Raw genomic sequence first — 20,076 nt, forward strand, 5'->3', positions numbered from 1 at the left:
TTACAGATGCGGGCACTTTCAGAGCCTCAATGCCTGCGTAAGCAAAAGCAGGGAAACAAACCTTCCAAAACAGGTAGTGCATTCAAATCGGAAGTACTGCTCGTAAGCTGTAAATGAGCAGCACTTGGGCCTACTCCTTCAGTGATAGAAACCTTGTGACTGTACACATGAAGGTTGTGGAGAGAGATACTCTTAACCCTGGTCTTCAATCAAATTTAGTGTTGGGCAAAGACAAAAACCTGCACCCACACCGACCAATTTCTGGCAAAATTGGCCGCCCATGGTTTAGCACCACTTAAACAGCTCATTTTAACACTCACGTGATGCTGATATTGGCCAGTGCAGCCTGGTTGATCCTATTACCTATGCCAAGTAGCCCTTGACTAGTGCTTTTCCAGTTGAAACTGAAGCAATACCTCAGCTCCCTCAGTACCTATTCAAGCCTGTTTTCTCGTGGATACCAGCGAATAGGCAACAAAAACAGCGAGATGTCAAAGCCGCAAACATTGATTTTACAGCATGCACTCTGACACGGTGCGTTTAGTTCACCGGCCCTATTGGCCACCCTACTGCTTTTGGGGGGTGTTACCTCGGGCCGGGTCGGACCGGTTATGATGCGCCAGCCATGTTGGATTGTCCAGCCTAGCGTGCAGGGCTGTATCCTTGAATGCAGGAGATTCAGTCTGTACGTGGAAGCAGGAGAAGCAATCCTTTCACTAATCCCAATTTATAACTGCACAATTAAGGGGATGTGGCCACAATGCAATAGATTTTGACAGGAAACCTCACATAATCTCAAAAGCAAGGATACACGTGAGTACAGCTTTAGAATAATATTTATCAAAAGCATGCAAAAATATAACTTTAACGTTAGCTAACTAGCAGCATATAGCCACCTAGCCAGCCAAGCCAAACTCACCAGCATTGCTATTAGTTAGCTTGCTGGTAGAGCAGTGAAGTGACTGATTTGCTTGCTCAGACACTGCACTAGCGCGCCACAGATGGCTGCCTAGCAGGTTTATGTCCATTTGACTACGAACCATCAATAAAACCATTTCTGACAGAATACAAGAATGTCTCATCAGAAGCTATGATCGGATGTACCAAGTCATAGTGAAATCAAAGTCAAGCTAGCTAGTGTTACTTGCGTTTGGCCATTTGCCTTCCGTTACTTCGTTAGCTAGTGTAGTGGTTAGTCTTAAACCAGCGGTGAGGCTGCCTTTGTTTTCCGTTTTATCGAAGGTTACTGCATGTTTTCACTAAAATTGCGGAATTGTTATTCTGGCTTAAGTATTCGCCTGATCTCAAGTGTTTCTGAGGCAAAATGCAACACAGAATGCGGTATCAGTGTGGGTTCCGCTTGACATCGATGAGATGCAGTGGCCACGAACATTCATGGGTAGAATTTACGTCAAACAAAGAGAAACAAATAAACAACTGGAAACAACGATCAACACAGTGGTTGTTTGTGAGCCAACATTATAACGCCACGCAGCAGTCATATCGAACGTTTTATGCGATTTTAATGAACTTCACTGGATATGTTGAAACATTTAATTTGCGCTGATTTAATGGCATATTACTGTATTCATTGCTAGTATGCCATGGTACTTAATGTTCGTCTCCGATCCATTGTTTAATGATTATATGCATTGTTATGCCTTTTGTCTGGTACTCGTAGGGACTATTGTCTCCCGGTGCAAAGGAAAATACAATGGAGGGCCTTTGGAGGTGGTGATAATTCGGGATGCACTGACTCGCTGGTCTTGCTACTTCAAGTTAACGTAACCGTATTTTCCTTTTGCCTGTTCAATACGTAAACATGCCACTGACACCAGGCAATGATAAATAAATGTTTGATTATTCTACAGAACGGTGAACGTGTCGTTTGCGTCCATACGAACCGACATAGCTTGATTACCAATGCCCTGGTTAGATAATGTAAGAGGTGTACTGAAACATCAATGCATCCATCAATTAGAGCTGCCCTCTGTAGTGTTGAGTTTGTTATTCCTCAGCAAGCTTAAAAAAGATTCCGAAAAGCCCATGTTGGTCCTCTCTGCTCTGTCAGTCTCCTGTATACAAAAGTAATCAGTCCCCATGACCAGACCTGGCTCAACATGATCTTGTGGATAGAGGACTTATTCAATAGAAAACCATACTGTAGTGAATATATCAGACTAGCCATGTCCTTGTGTGAGGATGTGTGTCTGGTAGGAGGTACATCTGAGGACTTCAAGATTAGAAACATTGTTTCATTGCATTATTTATTTGCTTAGCAGAAAGCATTGACTTGATTTCTAATGTATGAGATCCCTTTAAAACCCAGTTCCTCCTCTAGGTGATTAATGATTGACAAAGTGTATTATACTCTCAATTTTTCTCAATTTTTGTGTATCCAGTGTATAAATTCAGATTTCACTGTTTTTTTTTTTTGTTTGTTGCCATCCTATGTTTTGAGAAGTTCCCATCTTTTGGGAACACGTCTGTTGAGAAGGGTGTCAGTTATCTGTCATGTCTGTATTGAACAGCAGTGTACAGCTATTGACTTTGTATAGCCTGTATCAACATGCTTAAAGGGGTCTGAGCATTAAGCGGTGAAAACACGAACCAACCGTTCATTTCTGTAGGGATTTCTAAATTAGCCCATTCTATATGGGTTTGGGATATTCAACCAAATACCTTGTATGAGTTTCATTTTCTATTAGTCTACTTCCTAAATCATGACAGGAAACTTTCAAATGTCTGTGTTAAATGATAGCCTAATAGGTTAAACCTGAAGTGATTAAACCAAAACTGAACAAAGTGGGATGCTTATTTTGTGAAATCTGGGGGTGTTGCAATCCATCAATCCATCTGTAACGACTGAAGCAGAAATAATGCTTGTGCCACTATTACATTTTTGGTATGCTTTAGCTAGGAGTTGAAACCATTGTTCTCTGGACTCAGGGTAGACACACTTTTTGTTAAACAAGTCATAGCCTTACTCTCCAGAGCAGGGGCTTTCTGGCCTGGTCCTGGAAAGCCGCAGCAGTTTATTACAAAGTTAACTTGCATCACCTGGTGTTCTAGGTCTGAATCGATTGCCGTTTTTTAAGTTAAAAGTGAAAACCAGCAGATCCTCTGGCTTTTAAAAAATATGCAAGGTGCCTGTAAGCAGAGTGTTCTGTGCCTTGGATGTAGTTCAGTTGGCCACAGTGGGAAGGTCTAAAGTGAGTGCTAATGCCTGTATCTCTAGAGTGTGTTGCTGTGTTTGTCTCTGTGCACCAGCCATAAATAAACTGTGATGGCAGACAACTGAAGTGGTACGGTCTCACACTCCTCTCCTGACTGTACTTTACTCCCTCCGTAGCCTAGAGCCCACATACACAGCTGTTAAATATAAAAGCTGGACATCCGTACCAATGTTTTAGTTCGAAAAAGAGCTTAAAACCTGTTTTGGCACCATTGTTTTCTTTGGATTCTGTTTGGATATAAAAAGTGAACACTCTTCCACATACTTATACAGTTTTTTCTCACTGAATTCGGAATGCCTGTTTGTAATAGTAGGCTTGTCCCATCACTGTGATGCCCTTTATAGTTTTGGAAAGGTACACACTAATATACATGTCACTGACGCGTGTGCAGCCTGGCAGTGCCTGTTTTCACTCCGTAACCATCCAACTCTGCTGCATAGTTCCTGCATTGGAGGATTGCACAAATTGCACATGGAGATCACAGGTGCCCAAATGAACTATTTAGTGAGTATTGTGTTGTGAGGCAGTGAATATCCAGCTGAATGGAACCTTCCATCCTAGGCAATGCTATGGCCAATAATGCATCAACCCATAGGGCACAGACCTGTGGGATGCTGATTGTAACTACTATGATGACAGTATATCAACCAGCAGAAATATGTAAATATATGGATGTATGTATATTTTAGAAATGTAAAGGTCAATACAACTAGAACAACTAGATTCTGAAATTAAAAATGCATATACAACCTTTGGCTTACACATCAGGTTTAACAGTAATTATACATTAATGTATTTTTTTGGAATTAAAATATACATTTGGCTCTTGGGCACAAAAAACTGCTGCAGTTGTGGATATGCTAAATCAAGTACCATCGTAGGATTTGGTGTTTAAGTCAGAATGTAGACGCTTGTATATTTCATCTTATGAAATGCAGTGTTCTTGCAAGTTCTCTTCACTGCACCATGGTACAGATTTAGGATTGCCTGAATAGGATCATTGCCATAAATTGCTCTAGTGAATGTGGTTGTGCAGTAAGACGAGGTGGTGAAACCTGTATCTGGTTGCATTGCTTTCACTTCACTAAGCATGCAGGTTCAAAAAGCTCCACCTTTCTCATACTCTGCCCTGTAAACTGGGCCAGGAAAATATCTAATGTCTTATTGCACTGTGTGTCTGAGATATAGGCTAATAATTCATTTCTATGCCATGGGTCACAGGAGTGAAAGAATCACATTTACTCTGCATATCATAATCCCTTTCAAGGTTCTGACTTCTGGGTGTACTGTGAGTGGGTGATTCGACTCTAGACAGCATACTTTACAGGATAAATCAGTAATGCTTACCTGAACATTCCTGAACACTCCAGAACACACACACCACAGCTCCGCTGATGTAGAGAGGGAGGAATTTACTTAACCTGAGGCATGATTATATGTCCACATTGTAAAATTGACAAGGACAACAGAGAACACTTCTCCAGTTTTCAGTGAGTGCCATTGGATGTTATGTTGACAGACATTCACTTATAATTTAGGAAAATCTGCCTCACATTTATTGTTCTTCACTTCATTTGACAGTGGCTTTGCTTGTTATTTTCATAATGAAAATAAGTTATGATATTGTTGTGATTTTAATCTTGCCATTTTCCCTTGTGAATTTCTTGATGAGTACAAAGTTTTGAAAGTTGTTTACATTATTTATCTAATTAATATCAGGCAGTTAAGCTATTTGAATTCTTTCAAAAATGCCATTTCAGCCATAATAGTTGACACAAATGTCAAATAAACATTTTCTTTTTTGCCCTAATTGCAAGCAAGTGTTCCACTCAGTTCTTTATAGTTTTCTCTGTAAAAGGTTGAGATCGTATCCAAGATTTTTAGGCTATAGAATGTCACCTTGTCTATAGCACACTCTGCATAACAAATAAGTTATGTGTAAAACTGCAACGTTACCTGTCAGTGTCAGTTGTTCCACACTAGTCTTTTGTGTTTCTCCTAGTTGTCTACGTCAATAAGCAGCTAATGGGAAAAAAAATCAGCTATCTTTGAGAAACATGTTCTTTCCTTGATCACTTCCTGAGTTCCTGCCCCGCTTGCAGTGATTATGAATGCTGCCCTGGGGTTAGGTAATGGGAGGGATACTGGGCGGAGCCAGGTGTGTTTGTGATTGCGTGTGTGTATATGAACATGTGATTGCGTGCGAGAGGGGGAGAAAGAGAGAGATAGTCAGAGTGAGTGTTGGACTGTTCCAGCAGCTGAAGTGAAAGAAGGGAAACAGGAAGAAAATTGCTGGGGAGTGCAGACCTGCCTCCCCCCCTTCACATGTGGGATATGCAGTTTTGGAGTATTTTGAGCTGTGCTCATGGAGGTATGTGTGTTGTTTTCATTTCTGTCATAGCTGTGAAAAGTTCTATGATTCCCCAGGGCTGGATAAATGTAAGAGTATCTGTTGGTAGACCTGGCAGGCATAGCGATTTGTGTGAGTACCTGAGAGCAGAGTGTTGGAGGTGTGCTTGAGGTGAGGCAAGGAATTTGCCTCTCTTCCATGCAAGCTGCCGCTTGTGGGGAAAATTCCACGGAAAAATACACATTATTATACAATGCAATTATAATATGAATGAGAGAAAAAATAGCAGTTTTCTTTTCAAAATGAATGACATGAAAGGGATTCTTGGCTATTACTGCAAACTTCATTTAAAAGGTCTTAATTGCTGTATAGTAGGTGTGTGAATGTCTTTTTTTTTTAATGTGGCGAAAACACCACAATTAAAGAACCTGACACCCTAATGAAGACTTTGCTGTGATGCATCGGTATAAATATCATACATTGTTTTGGCCGTTTTACTCAGTTTTTGGCTGTAGATAATACATTTTTTAATCAGTCCCACTGTAGTTGTTAAAGGTGTCCTGGACTTAGTGTTGAAACATGATTAGCTATTTTCTTTAATTCAAATCATGAGTTTTTACTGGAATATTGCCCTTCTATTCAGAGAACACCTCACCCAAACTAAATTGCACTATTGAAATAAAGCATTTTTGTTGGCCTACTTTTTACTGCTGTTGTGTCAAACTGTTTCAATGTTTTTTATTATTTGTATATATTCTCATTTCATATTTTATATGTCCCTATGAGCTGCATGCCAAGCTTGGATTGAATATTATGAGTCAGTGCTTAGGCCATGTGCTCTAGTGAGTGCTGCCTGTTCTGCTGGAATATGACTAAATGGCAGATGTTGAGTCTATTGCAGCACACCAACATGATTTTTTCTTTTAATTAGACTAAGAAATCATTTGTAAAATATTTGTGTTTTGTCTGTCATGTTGTGGGTGTTACTGCACTGCCTGATTTTTTTTTTTTTTTAGGTTTTTTTCAATTTCCATGAAAGGTCTAGAATTTTTTATTACGCACACACACACAAAACACACAGTTCCTTTTAATCTTGTCTTGAAATCTGGCAAAAGTCTAGGAGTTTTTCACTGATGAAAAACAAGACTAGAGCTGTAGAGCCTCCATTGTGAGCTTACGCAATCCACTCTACAACCAGCAACACCCACTGACATTCTATGAGTAAGCTAGCTGTATGGTCAGCTGTACACTGGCTTCAAGTCCAAAAACAGTAATTTTCCATCTTAATTATGTGACAGGAAAGTAGATAAATGCAACTCGATGAAGTCTACATTTCCAGGCCTCAACTCCCTGTTTAAAAATAACTAGAACTGAGAGCCCAAGGCCATGATTTTATCATTTTAATTCCCGCATCGTTGTTACTACAGACATGTAAAAAGCCATGCCCACTAGTACCAGAGATCAGATCGGTTTAATGCAGTGATCCTCAATCCTGATCCTGGAGGACCATAGTCTACTGAGTTTTTTTTTCTCAATATATCAGCAACTAATTCAGACCCAAGAATCCAGGTGACCTGAGTGAGCCTTGTAATAAACTGCTTTAACTGATCAATTGCTGTACCAGCAGATCCTGTGGCTTCCTAGGATCAAGATTGAGGGCCAATAGTTTAATGGAACACGCTTACACACTACCCACCCGGCTAATATTGAAACTAGGGCTTAGCTCCATAAAGAACTCAGCTTTCTCCAATCCCATGGCCCAGTCAGTTGTTACCGCCAGCTCAGGAACAAATGCAGCTGCTTTCCCTGGGGGAGAGACAGTTCTGCTGTTACACAATCAGCCACCAGTGCACACCTTGCTCAGTGATAACACTGTTTAAATTCATTTCCAGGTGGTAAAATTACTTCCTGTTTGTATTGCATTCAATGCAGTGTGGTGAGAGTCTAAGCTGTTACTAAGCTGTTGATAATTCTATAGAGATTTATATATAAGACTGCTCTCAAAATACGCATTTCACTGATGAAAGTACAGTAAGGTACAGATCCAGTAACTGCCCTCTCTATCTCCATATCTCTGCAATTTGGTGTTGCAGTCCCACATGTAGCAAGAATGAGTAATTTCTCAAGTTAAAGTCCCTGCAGTTTTAGTAGACACTGCAAATACACTTGTATTATTCATTCCTTATGCAGGTGCCTTTGTGTAAAAACGAAAAAGACTACTTTGTTTTCATCTGTGACTGCATGTATTTACTCCTAGCATGCATGCTAAGGATGCATGCTGAGGAGGGGGAAGAGAGAGTTCCCTCATGGTCAGACATTTGCTCTTCATTAGCGTTGCTTGTGCTTTATTTAGAAGGGAAATGACAACATTGTTGAAAGCTTGTTTCTTCAGTTGTATGAATAGTGTTTTGGCCTCAAAAGCAGATCAGCCAAACCCCTGCTGGGGGGTTCCATTACTTCATCCATGGAGACATCTCGCACTTAGTGAACTTCTTCTCTGGGGTCCCAGCGCTCCTCAACAGCTTAACTGGGTCCAGGTGGGGTTTCACTTTATCTTTCCATGAAGACCAAAGGAGAGATGTAGCCTTGATTGATAAAAATGTTTTAAACTTAGTTGTTTTTGCTCAAGTGGTAAATGGAGCACAAATATATATATATATTTTATTTGTAGTGGATTTCTCATATTTCAGGAATTATCCTAAGGCACAGGCCTGGATGTGTGCATGCACCTTACTCACCGATGACGCCACTTCCAAATGTTCTCCTGTGACAGCTGGTTTATGATACCCCTAATTTTCACTTTTTTTGTTCATGCCAGAATTGTGCTGCAGAGGCAACTTTCCTCCAGGCTTGTTGGTTGTTATGAATGCTCAGGGATACAATGGGCAATGTTGCGGCCGCAGCAAAGGAAGTGAGGAAGACACTATTGATTTTAATGTAATGAGGCTTAATTAATTTTTTAAACCCAACAAAGACACCCATCAATTTTGAGTCTTTATCTGTCAGTCTTCGAATGTAGTTGATGTGTGGTGAACTGAACACATTAATCAGAAAATGAATTCAACACAAAATGAAGCACGAGAATGTGGGACTATAAAAATCTGTATGATATGACTTAAGTTTATTGAAACCATGTCATAAGTTCACTGGAACATTTTAAGTGTGCTGAAATCAACAGGAGCAGTGTGATTCCTGTATTATGCCCAATGGCTGTTTATCTCTTTGAAAAGGTTGGGGTACTGTTGCATTGTTATCATTTTTATTCTCCTTTCACACACACACACACACAGACACACACACGCTACATTTTCCCTGTTGTTGACATCAGTGGCACAAGAATGTACTACATAGTGATAGTATCTCTCAGGCAGCTTTTGTTATGAAAGTTACAGCTTGACAGAGTCCTGAATTTCTTTGAATTGAATTTTTTTTTAAATCTTCTGTAATACAGTCCAGAGCTGTCATGCTTTTTGCATTTGTAGTAACCTAGTGAATGACAAGACGATTGCATGTATTCCACGTGGGACATTAGGTCAGAATATGTAGCGAATATAAAAATAAGGTTTTCTGTCTAGAATACCCAAGGGTCTTTCCCCATTGCTGCTCTGAATCATAGTGAAAAGGGGCTAGTCAAAATAAATATCACCTGAGATAAGGAACTGAGATGCTGTCCTCTAAATAACATAAGTAAACACAAGTGATTCTCAGGAAAGTCTGAAGACTTGTCATTGCTTGTTCAATCCAACAAAAAAAGTATTAAAGTATTTAGTGGAACTAATTCAGTGCTTTTTTGTTTTGGTGATGTTTGACCAAATTAGTCACGTGACTACATGTGATCTTTCTGTTTTCTTAATAAGTGGAACTTTTATCTTATTTAATGTGCTTTTTTTTTTTTAAATTTTTTTTTTAAATAAAGTTTGCTGATTAATATTGCATTTGTTTTGATGCTGATTCACCAGCAAGCCACATGAGATGACAGATTCATAGCTGCTGTATCCAGAATAAAACCATTATGGCAATGCTCTGCAGCTAGCTGCTGAATTACAGTACTCTGTGGTTCAAAAAATATGATGAGAAAGGACCCGACCTATAGGAGCTTCTGGATTAGATCTAATGATGTTCAGAGTAAAAATGACTTCGGTCTCTGCATCAGTTAATAGAGTAGCTACTATAAAAGAATCTTCAGAAGGATGCTGAAAGCCCTTCCAGTGTATGTCTGCACAGCATTGGGGGTATCAAACAGAACTTGTTTCCTCAGGTATCATCTGTCCCTCTAGTGTGCCCATACTTCACCTAGAATTTGAACGGAAGAGGGAATGGCGCCTATGACCGACCGTCTGGTCCTTGAATTCTGTGGTATAGGCCTACATACAGTAAACATCTTTTATATTTATGTTAGGCAGAAAGTGCTCTCCTTTCAGCTCGTGGATCTTAAGAGTGAACACTTTTCAGAAGGGTTGGGTCATTGTAATCCCCTTGTACAACAATGATGCGTTTGTAATACAGTATCAAGCACCACCCCACAGTAAAGGCCGTCGCACATTGCACCGTACAAACACACAACACCGCGTCTTTTTGTTCTTCAGTTGTTCTCATTGCTTCGTTTTGCTCGAAAAGTTCTACTTCTTATGAAGTATACTGCCTACTTGACTGTCCTCAGTCAAATTTAACGGCACCTTGGTTTTGTATACTCATGTGACCCAGACTGGATGAGAATTTGTATCTTGCTGCTATGTTCAGAACCTAGGAATGGAACCACTGTTTATTAACTCATTGAGCGGACACAACCATGCTTTAGATTAGTATGTCTGGTATACTGAGTCAATATGCTTTTGCTTTCATACTTTTACTTTGGAATTTACTAAAACTTGTCGGACCATCGGCTAACCATTGTGAAAAATCTTCTAATTTTCACCCTTCTATGTGGACATAGATCTCCGTAAACTGCAGTGTTATTACTGAACTGACCCCCTAAATTTACCGCTCAATATAAATAGCTTGCTTGCTCAATTTTTTTTCACAGATCATTGTATAGAATATAGAGGATTTCTGACTTGGTGTGGATTGTCACCTTTTCATTATCTTTGTTAAGGTTTCATTTTGATTGTGTTGTTTGGAAAATTCAGTCTCATCTCCTGCCTGAACAATTGGATGAGGGAGAGCATGGGGCTACAGCATCCTCAAATGTCTTGAAGGCAAGAATGGTAGTGAGGCATGCTGGGAGTTTTGAATTTGAACTTCTGATTAAGGTCTGCTGGGTAATGCAGACTGACGGTTTCTCTTAGCTTCTGTTTGAAGATTACTCCCTAGATTCACTGTCTTTTTTGAGTTTTGTTTAAGAAAGAAAGGCAGCTTTTTGCTTCACTTTAGAAATGAGTTTTTGATTATTTCAAAAGTAGCCTAGAGGCTTAGCGTAACGGCACACTTGGTCCACACTTTGATTCCAGAAACATTGGCATGGGTCCAATAATTCACGCAACATAGGTAAGTGTACAGGAAAAAAGTCCTGTTTGTAAGATGGTCCAATTCTGTACAGAAAAATTTTGACCTCTAGCCTAGATCATATGGACATATTTCTAATAACATGCAGTGCTGTGATAAAGTTGACTCACCAGCTGCATTCTTGTTTTCTGGAACATTTTGAATCAAAAGGATTTTTGAATCTAAAGGATCTGATTATCATGATTTATTGGTGTAACGTGGTGATGATGGTTTGGGCTGCTCTGATGACTCAGCACCTGGGCATTGAATCAATCAATGAGACTGCTCATTGCTTAGAGGAAACATTTGGATGAACATTATTGCTCTTAAAGGAGGTTTTACCTGTTATTTAAGCTAAGGTCACTTACCTTTTGCCACATGGCCATCAACTTTTTTCCTTATGAGTTTTTGTTGAGTATATAATTTTGATGAATAGATTAATTGTGGTATTTGCTATATATCATTGAATGTGTGTGTGTGTGTGTGTGTGTACATTTTGTATTTTGTTAAATAAATATTTTAAGTAATAGACTAATTTTCAGATAAAAACTTGATCAAGGGTCTCTGGGATTACCTGGAGAGCCAGAAGCAAGTGAAACAGCCAAAATCTGCAGAAGAACTGTGGCAAGTTCTCCAAAATGCTTGGAACAACCTTCCAGCCCATTTTCTTATAAAACTGCAGGCCAGTGTACCTAAGAGAATTGATGTAGTTTTAAAGGCGTAGGGTGGTCACACCAAACATTTTTTTTTAATTTTGATTTTATTTTGTTTTTAACTATTTACTGCTCTTTATATTATTTTTTCGATATTTATAACCTTTCATTTAATGTTAAGCTGTACAGCATTTTTTTACAGGTGCCTAAGATAGCCTGCCATTTGGTTTTTGCTTGATGGATTTAATAGGTGTGGGTATGCAGACCTGGATAAAAGGGCAATCATGCACATACATGCGAATGCGCACACATACACACACACACACACACAAACACACACAGACCCCTATGGGCCTCAAGTCTTCCTCAGTCAGCCAAAAAAACAATAAAATATTTCTTGGTATTTATTTATTTATGTATTTTGGTATTATGGTGTTGTGGGTATATGTTGTTATGTTTTTCAGTTTTCCTGAACATACCTTTAAACAATTACCATAAAAAATGTCATCTTTCTGAAAATTGATTTCTTAGATTGAAGGACAATCTGGTGCTGGCGCACAAATGAAGTACCCCCATACATTTTATTGATATTTGTTTTGGCCAGTGGGGGATGGGATTTGAAGTATTTCTTCAGCCCCACCCCCTGTCATGGTAATCCATGTTGACAGATGCATGGTTTTACAGTAATGGGACTTCCTCTCAGTTGAATGTGTATTGTCTTAATGGGCTCTTAGATCTCGGCGTCTCCCCCCCAAGCACCCTGCTCCCTTCCCCTTACATTTTTCATTTGTATTCTCCTGGGAAAGGAATGGTATCAAAGAACAGAGAATGTTTTAATGTAGCTCGTATTCCAATAATTAAAAGAGCCGTGAAAAAGTTGTCAACATTGTCTATGATTCAAATGTATAAAAGGAGGGTTTGGGGACTTTACAAAGACAATAGCAGTTTGATATTTAAAATGGAGCTTCTCGATATGAATTATACGATGATATGAAAGGTATCTTTCAGTTTTCCAGCACTTTAGTTCCACAAGTAGGCTACTGTGCATGCTTTTCCTGCCCAGCATGCAATTATGCATTACCAAGGTAATGAACAGGTGTAGTCATGTGTCTTTAGGCAAAAAAAAGACCAAAAATATGTGTGTACAGTAAAAGATGAGGGTTGAAGGAGAATGTGGAGACATTACTACCGCTGGCATCTGATAATATCAAAAGAGCGTCGCCAAACAAGTAATTCTTTACATTTGAGAGCAGAGAACACAGGTAACATAAAACTGTTTAGACTCTACTCACATGCTCTAGCTGGGTGATAAAGGAACCATCTTTTTAAATGTCTTATGGCCATTGTTGAGTGACAGTGGTGTTTTGAAGAAGCCCTACTGTATTATGGTGGTCTCTTGCAACAGGAAGTGCATGCGTGGAAGTGCTTCTCCCTAACCATATTGCATTAGGCTAACTGTAGATTAGGACCCTCAAACCTTAGCTATATGAATTCAGAGTTATTTATTTATTCATTTATTTTAGTAAAACTGCTTTGAGGAAAATTCATTACTTTGATATATTGATTCTGAGAATCTTTTGTGACCTTGAATGAGGTCATACTGAGTAAACCAAAGAGCTGTTTTTTTATAATGCCTACTTTGAAGATTTTTGAGGATTTAGAAACTCAGGATAATGACAGTGGAATAAACCATTTTCTCTACTGCACCTTATACTGTGCCAACTTTAAAATCTGGAATTTCAGAAATCTTAGGTTTCAGTGCCACATGCAGCATTTTTATCCCTGAAGAGTTACCACTTTCATCACCCCGTCAATTCACAAAGTAACTGTGGAATTATAAAAATCAGTTTAATTACCTGGGCAGTGCTCATTTGATTTGAATTGGATCTCTCCAGCCCTCTGTATTTTATGCCACTGATGCCATGTGCATCTCTATGTAGGTCATATTTGTTTTGGTGTTTGTCAGCCGCAGCTGTATGTCATTATTGTTAATAAAAAGCAAAGGTTTATGTAGAACCTTCTAGCAACAGCTCCCCGTTGTTTTTTAAGGGTGTAAACCAGTTTTTCATAGCAGGTACTTTGATATTATTATTAGGTTATAGACTATACTGAAGAATTAACACATTATAATTGGTAATTTTACTGGAATGGTGGTATTTGTAATTGCAATATATCTTGAAATGCATTTCATTTTTGTCTCTCAAAAGGTAAAATATTAACCTTACAACTTAATGAATCCACCTTATGCCACCTTAATGTATTTAAATTATTTTTGTATATAAAAAGTTTGTTGTTTTTTTTAATTTTTTGTGCATGATATAGGAAGCTTTGGCGGCTTGAAAAAAACACTTAGATGGCCCACCTAAGACATTTCAATGCAGGAAAAACGCTGTGTTTGTTAGGGCACCCCCTTCTCTTTGCTTTTTTTGCTCCCTTGTTAGGCCTACCTCTTTTTCCTCCCATTCTCTCTCCTGCTTGCTCTCTCTCATGTTGGTTGCCCCCTCCTTCTCCACTCACTCTCCCTTTCACACTCTGTCTCTGTTACTCTTGCTCATGGTGCGCGCAGATGTGGATCTGGAAGGCTGAGTCAGTGCACTTTGCAGTAGCGTGCTGCCATTCCACTGTCATTATGACAGCAGGACCAAATTAACTCCTGTCAGTTAGCTGCAGATCAGGAGTGCACAAGGACATCCTTTGGGAATACATACAGATAATTGTTTTCTCAGCTTTTACTGTTGGAATAATTGCTGTTAATGGATGGGTGGCACCAGGGTAAGGACGTTTTCTGCACATTACAGTAGATCACTGCATTGTTTAGAAAATGACTGGCACGCCCCTTTCGTGTGCTGATAAACAAAAAAAACAAACAAAAAAAAAACACATGGTTTCTAGCTAAAACATCCTCTCCTGCAAGTCAGGAACTTGTTTAACATGACATTTTGAGCTACTTGCAATATGTGTACAAACTGAACACGGTACGCTGTAGCATTTGATATAGGCCTATGTAAATATTGTCATGTAGCCTAATTCAAATAAACAATATGCTGTATGGAAGGCAAGCCTTGCAGTAATGCTATTTTTTTTTAACAGTTAACGGGAAAGTATTTTAAAGGCCGAATGTAATGATAGTCAGTAAAACTGAAGGAACTTTGTAATATAAGAAGCCTGGCATTGTTTTAAAACTTTTGAATACCCTGTAATAAGATATTTGATCATTCAGAACTGCTTTGTCAGTCATAGATTTTTGTCTTTTGTTTTGCAAAAACAGCGTGTTCCCAGAAGTGTGTGGACTGATGGTCTAATGCATGAACAGGATATAATTTAATATTTAAGGCTATTTGAAGCAGGCAGTTTTGCTTTATTTCTGGTTCATCACATGAACGTCATATCACAGGCACAAAAAGAATATAAGATAATGGCAGCATTCATTTTAATAGCTATTTAAGAATGTACCTGTGCAATAGACATGTAAATGCGTGCCTGTGTGATAGGAAAGATTAGCCTGCATGCTGTTAACAGAATGTTAAACTGTTTTCTGCCATATTTGTGTAAATGTTTTCTGTTGAAATAAATGGAATATGTCTATTGCGGTCAATTAGGGGAGACTTGATGATTCATTCTCTTTATGAAATTTTTGTGTACATCTGCTGCATGCATGGTGAGGTGTATGACATTTTCCCGAAACTTTAACATTTTGTTAAATCAGATTAGAACATAGCCGTGTCTCTCCACGGATTCCACCCCGCTCTTTCAGTTCATGGCTTGAATACATTTGGTTCAGACAGAGGGGAAATTGATCTCTTTTGGAATTTTCCTATTGAGGGATTATTTCACACAGTCCGTTTGTGTGGTGTGTGAATAATGTCCATTCTCTCTGCGCTTTCCGCAAATGTCGCGCTCCCTCACATATTTAATGACGGTTTTGTTATTCCTGCCTTCGTGAAATTTTGATGGTTGTAATTTTTAGAACAAGCCATTTGCAAGCTGCTGTTACTGCTCTTCTCATGCGATGCTTATGCATCCGCCACAAATACTGTAGCAAGCATGTTATCCTGAAGTATTCAAAATAAAACTGCCCTACTCCTGAACTGCCTGCATCTTTTATCAGTGATCAAAACCTCTTTCCCTTCCCATTTTCTTATCATTGATTTTACAAGATACACATTTCATGCACAAATTAGGTGAGTGGACTGAGGGAAAAGATACAATTTGTAGCTTATATAACATGAAGCATGTGAGAGAAAGGAGGTGATAGTTTGCCAGGAGAATTGCCTTGAAAATAAAGATATCGGAAAGCAAGTTGTTCAAACTGTGCCCTAATAAATACAGGTGTCTTCAATGGAACACATCATATATGCCATTACTTGTACAGCCTGGTCTGGAATGGTGGAGGGAACACCCAAAAACCTTCAAGTGTTACCAGTGGCAACCAAGTCTAACCAGTGGAAAACTGTGGCACGTTGGGAGAACTGACTAGAAACTAAGCTGAGTTACTTGCATGGTTTAAAACATGAGTTAAAATATTGTGTGTATTATGTTTTTTATGTCCCAGTTTAGTCAACCTTTGAAGAAAAAAAAAACATTGTTGCATTAATAAATGATCTTATGATTGTGTTGTGTGTGCAGTGCACTATGAGGATACGAGGTTTGGTTTGCCTGTGAGGCAGAACAGCTGGCTGGGGTGAGGCTGCTCCCTATCCTAGACTTCCACAGTGCCACACCAGTGACCTGGAGCACTTAAAGATAATCTGTCACATTTCTGCAGCAGCTTCCATCCATGCTGTGGATATTTGTGCATTTCTGCAGGTGTATTGAGATCCTTGCAATGCACAGTACTGTGTGTACATGGTTACATAATGTTAAAGTTATATCATTTTTTAAATATATACCGGGTGATATCTTTAAAGCATCAGACGTAGTCAGCACCCTTACTGTTCCTCCCACTATGATATGTTTAATTTGTGATGGCTTTGGCTGTATTTTTGGTAGTAACTTGCAAAAAATTTAATATTCTGTTTAAGTGGTATAAAATACATTTAGCTATTAAGGATATGGTCCAGTCATGAATACGTGTAGCCTAGGTATATTATGTTTGCTGCTCCTCATATGAAAACTCACTGTATAATGAGATAAAAACTATGTATAATAGGATTAATTGATGAGGTGCTAATATAGGCTGATCCACAGGCATCCCTTTTAAAAAGTGTTGCCAGCTCTCAGTATGTGAACACCAGTCAATCAACTGCACAGCTGAGCAGCGAGGCCTTTTAACAGCTTCAGTTCCAGATCCAACTGATGAAGCCTGTTCGCTATTTACTTGGTTCACTGCTCCCATTTTAAAGGTCATGTTTGCCATCCTCAAAGACTATACGGACTAACGATATGGAAAAGCTCCGTTTTGATCCTGAACCAATTTATTTTGTTCTGTCCCTCTCTGCCAGCTGATTTTAAATTCCTCACATAGCATATCTCCTGAAATTTGCTCAAGCTTATCTGTTTTTTAAATTTATTTTTAGCTTTGCTATCAGATATGCACCTTTCTCACTCTCTTCAGCATGCCTGTAATGAAGACAGCAGCAGTCTCACAAGTGGACTGAGCTGACATGGGTCAGGAAAGATAATGGAGAACCTCCCAGAAACTAAACACAGTAGGTTAGCCATGTGCCAGTTCTCAAGTGTTAAAGGGAGGAAATAAGTCAGCCTGATTCTAGCTCTAGAGTTAAAGGTGTATAATTAGCCAGCGTGGGTACAGCTCTGCAGTGCTAAAGGGGTGTAATAAGTCTGTCCGAATCCAGCTCTGCTGTGTTAACGAGGCACAATGAGCTGGCTTTGTGCCAGATACAGTGTTAAAAGGGGTATGATGAGCCAGCTTGGCTCTGGCTAACGGTATGATGACCCAGTGTGGTTGTAGCTTTACAGTATTAAAGGGGTATTATGAGCTAGCCTGGTTCCGGAGCTACAGTATAATAGGGGAATCTGTCTATCTGAGAAACAGAAGCTCTTGTGTAGCTAGATTGTCAGGAGAAACCGTGGCTCTGGCACGTCGGCCAGTTAGATCAGAAATCAAAGACTGTACGAATAGATGAACAAACACAGCACCTTTCAAAGCACCTTTACACTTACACTGTACAACTGAATCAGTGGTATGTTGTGGGTGTTGGGTTAGAAAACGTGGTAGATGTGGTCCCTTTGATTTCACACTTCAGTCTGCGATGTTGATTTATAGATATGGAGAGTGCAACTGATGCATCTGGTGTGGAAGCGTCTTTGTGATGGCACATAAATTCTAAATTAAATGTTCAGATATCCATCGTTAGCATGGCCCGGCTTCCACTCTGTGTTGCCCTCGGCACAAATGTTTATATATCTTTTCATCAGAGTTATTGTGGTCTCCCTGGATGCTGTTGTTTCAGTGATATTGAGATATGAATTGCCACTTGACCTAAGTGTGAGAGATTTCCTCCTTATCATTCCCCACTGCATGTCATGTAGCCTCCACTCCTCCTCTGAGCATAGTAGAGAGAAGGCCCCTCTGTAGCACAGACTCCTTACAAAGGCACTAAGCATCACCTGGCTTTTCTGGGTCCGTATGCTTTTCTTTTTTTCACTTACGGGGGAAAAAAAGACTAAACCTACCTTTTTAGAATGAGTAAATGGGTCTTCAGAAAAGGGCCTCATGGTAGGAAGAAACCCACAGAGACGGTTTGTGAGATATTTATCCACTGAGCTCAGTGTTTGATTTTCAGTTATGATCGCTAATGTCATAGAACTTAGTCATAGAAAAAATATTTTGATCTCTGGCAATAATTTATCTAAAGGTTGACTGAATGTGGTTCTGTTTTTCTTTTTATAATCCACTCTGCTCCTTTACACATCAGACTCGTGCTCAATACACAAAAACAAAACATCAAAGTGGACCTTTCCCCCAATTGTTCAGTGTAGTTGTAGTTTTCAAGTTAAAGGTTAAAGGAAGTGTGATTTTGGCAGGCTGTGTTTGTGGATTACTGTCGAAGTCTGGCAGCGCCAAGGACCTCAGAGAACCGTCTAACTTTTGGCATATATACCGGTTCTAATCCTCTCATTGTCACAGCTAACTTAAATCATCACAGAACCCGATTGGAATTGCTGAATGACCTTTATAGTTCTCAGTGGGAGCTCCAAATGTCTGTCAAGCTTGTTTAGCACCAAGCCGTTGGGCTAACGTTCATTTCCTTCTCCTGCTCTCTGGCTTCCCCAGTTTTCTCATATTGGGAAGATGTTTTCAAAGGTGGTATAGCTTTAGCATGGTGAAATTGTAGTAGTTAGTGACGCAGATACCACCTGTTGTGATTGTGTGATTTGCGACAGTGTATCTTGGAGCCTTCTTTTTTAGTTGAAATCAGTAAGATACATAAAACAAAACAAGCTCTCTTAATCCCTGTCGTTTTGTTTGAAACATAACCAAACCTGCAGAAAATAAAGGGAACAAAATGAACTCTCAGCTCAACTCAAGCATGATTGTCACTATATTTTAACATCAATAAAGCTGATTCCAAATATGTAAAATATGTCTCCTGCCACCACCACCCACTGTTGCAACACAACAGTGCTTCTTCCCAGCTATGAGATCACTTTGTTTTCTGTTGCATTGCATGTTAATTGCTAGCCCCACGTATAACATCATTATCCATGAACCTCGGTGGACCCTGTCATGGATGGAATAGCCACATTCTATCTGTCGCTGACTTGTTTGGACCAATCAGCACCAGTCACTGAGAATACAGAATAACTCTGTATGATTCTTCGGTTCATGAAATGTCACTCTCCCATCAATGGTAGTGCTGTTCTTCATTATTTCCAGGAAAAGAACTGACCACTGACTAGCTGACAGTATGCCAAGACCCTGATGATGAATGCATGTGTTGTAACTCTGCCTTTGGTGTGTCTTCACTCATTTAATATGGGGAGTCTTAAAATGAACATGTTTGTCAGTCTGTGATATCTGGAACTATGTGACTGAGTGGTTTTGATTGTGTGGTTTAATCAATAGCGGCATGGTAATCAGACCTTGTCAGAAGTTGTGAATTTTAAAGAAAAATAGCCTGGCTCACTACATACAAGATGAATGGCTCATTACATGATGAATAAAACACAGAGGAATGGACCACAAGTAAACTGTATTATTTTGTGTGGGCTAATGTGTTTTATTCTTTTCTTTGCCAGTTCTTCACATTCAAGTCCTGCTGTCTTGATGAAATCTATTTCAGTGTGCATGAAGGATATGTATAAAATGGCTGTACTAGGCAACAGCTAGAGGGCAGTCTCTGCACATGTTTATCCTGCCCATTGGATTTGCATTCCGGTTCCTTGAACAATC

General features: G+C 39.3%; 1 protein-coding gene across 3 annotated transcripts in view; it reads left to right on the forward strand.

Annotated features, from left to right (window-relative positions):
* Window positions 1-672: 672 nt before the first annotated feature.
* Window positions 673-20,076, forward strand: part of LOC135260550 (focal adhesion kinase 1-like) — a 78,446-nt gene continuing 59,042 nt past the window's right edge. The window contains exon 1 of one of the 3 annotated variants that reach the window (XM_064346024.1): window positions 673-813. Coding sequence is in view for 2 of the 3 variants with exons in the window: in XM_064345976.1 (XP_064202046.1) it covers window positions 5,562-5,607 (46 nt within the window). In the remaining variant the exon portion in view is untranslated. Of the gene's footprint in view, window positions 814-5,443; window positions 5,608-14,290; window positions 14,493-20,076 lie in introns of those variants that run through there. The other 2 variants (XM_064345976.1, XM_064345992.1) reach the window with 2 other exon arrangements.

This window comes from Anguilla rostrata, chromosome 1, assembly GCF_018555375.3.
Source record: "Anguilla rostrata isolate EN2019 chromosome 1, ASM1855537v3, whole genome shotgun sequence".
Taxonomy (NCBI): domain Eukaryota; kingdom Metazoa; phylum Chordata; class Actinopteri; order Anguilliformes; family Anguillidae; genus Anguilla; species Anguilla rostrata.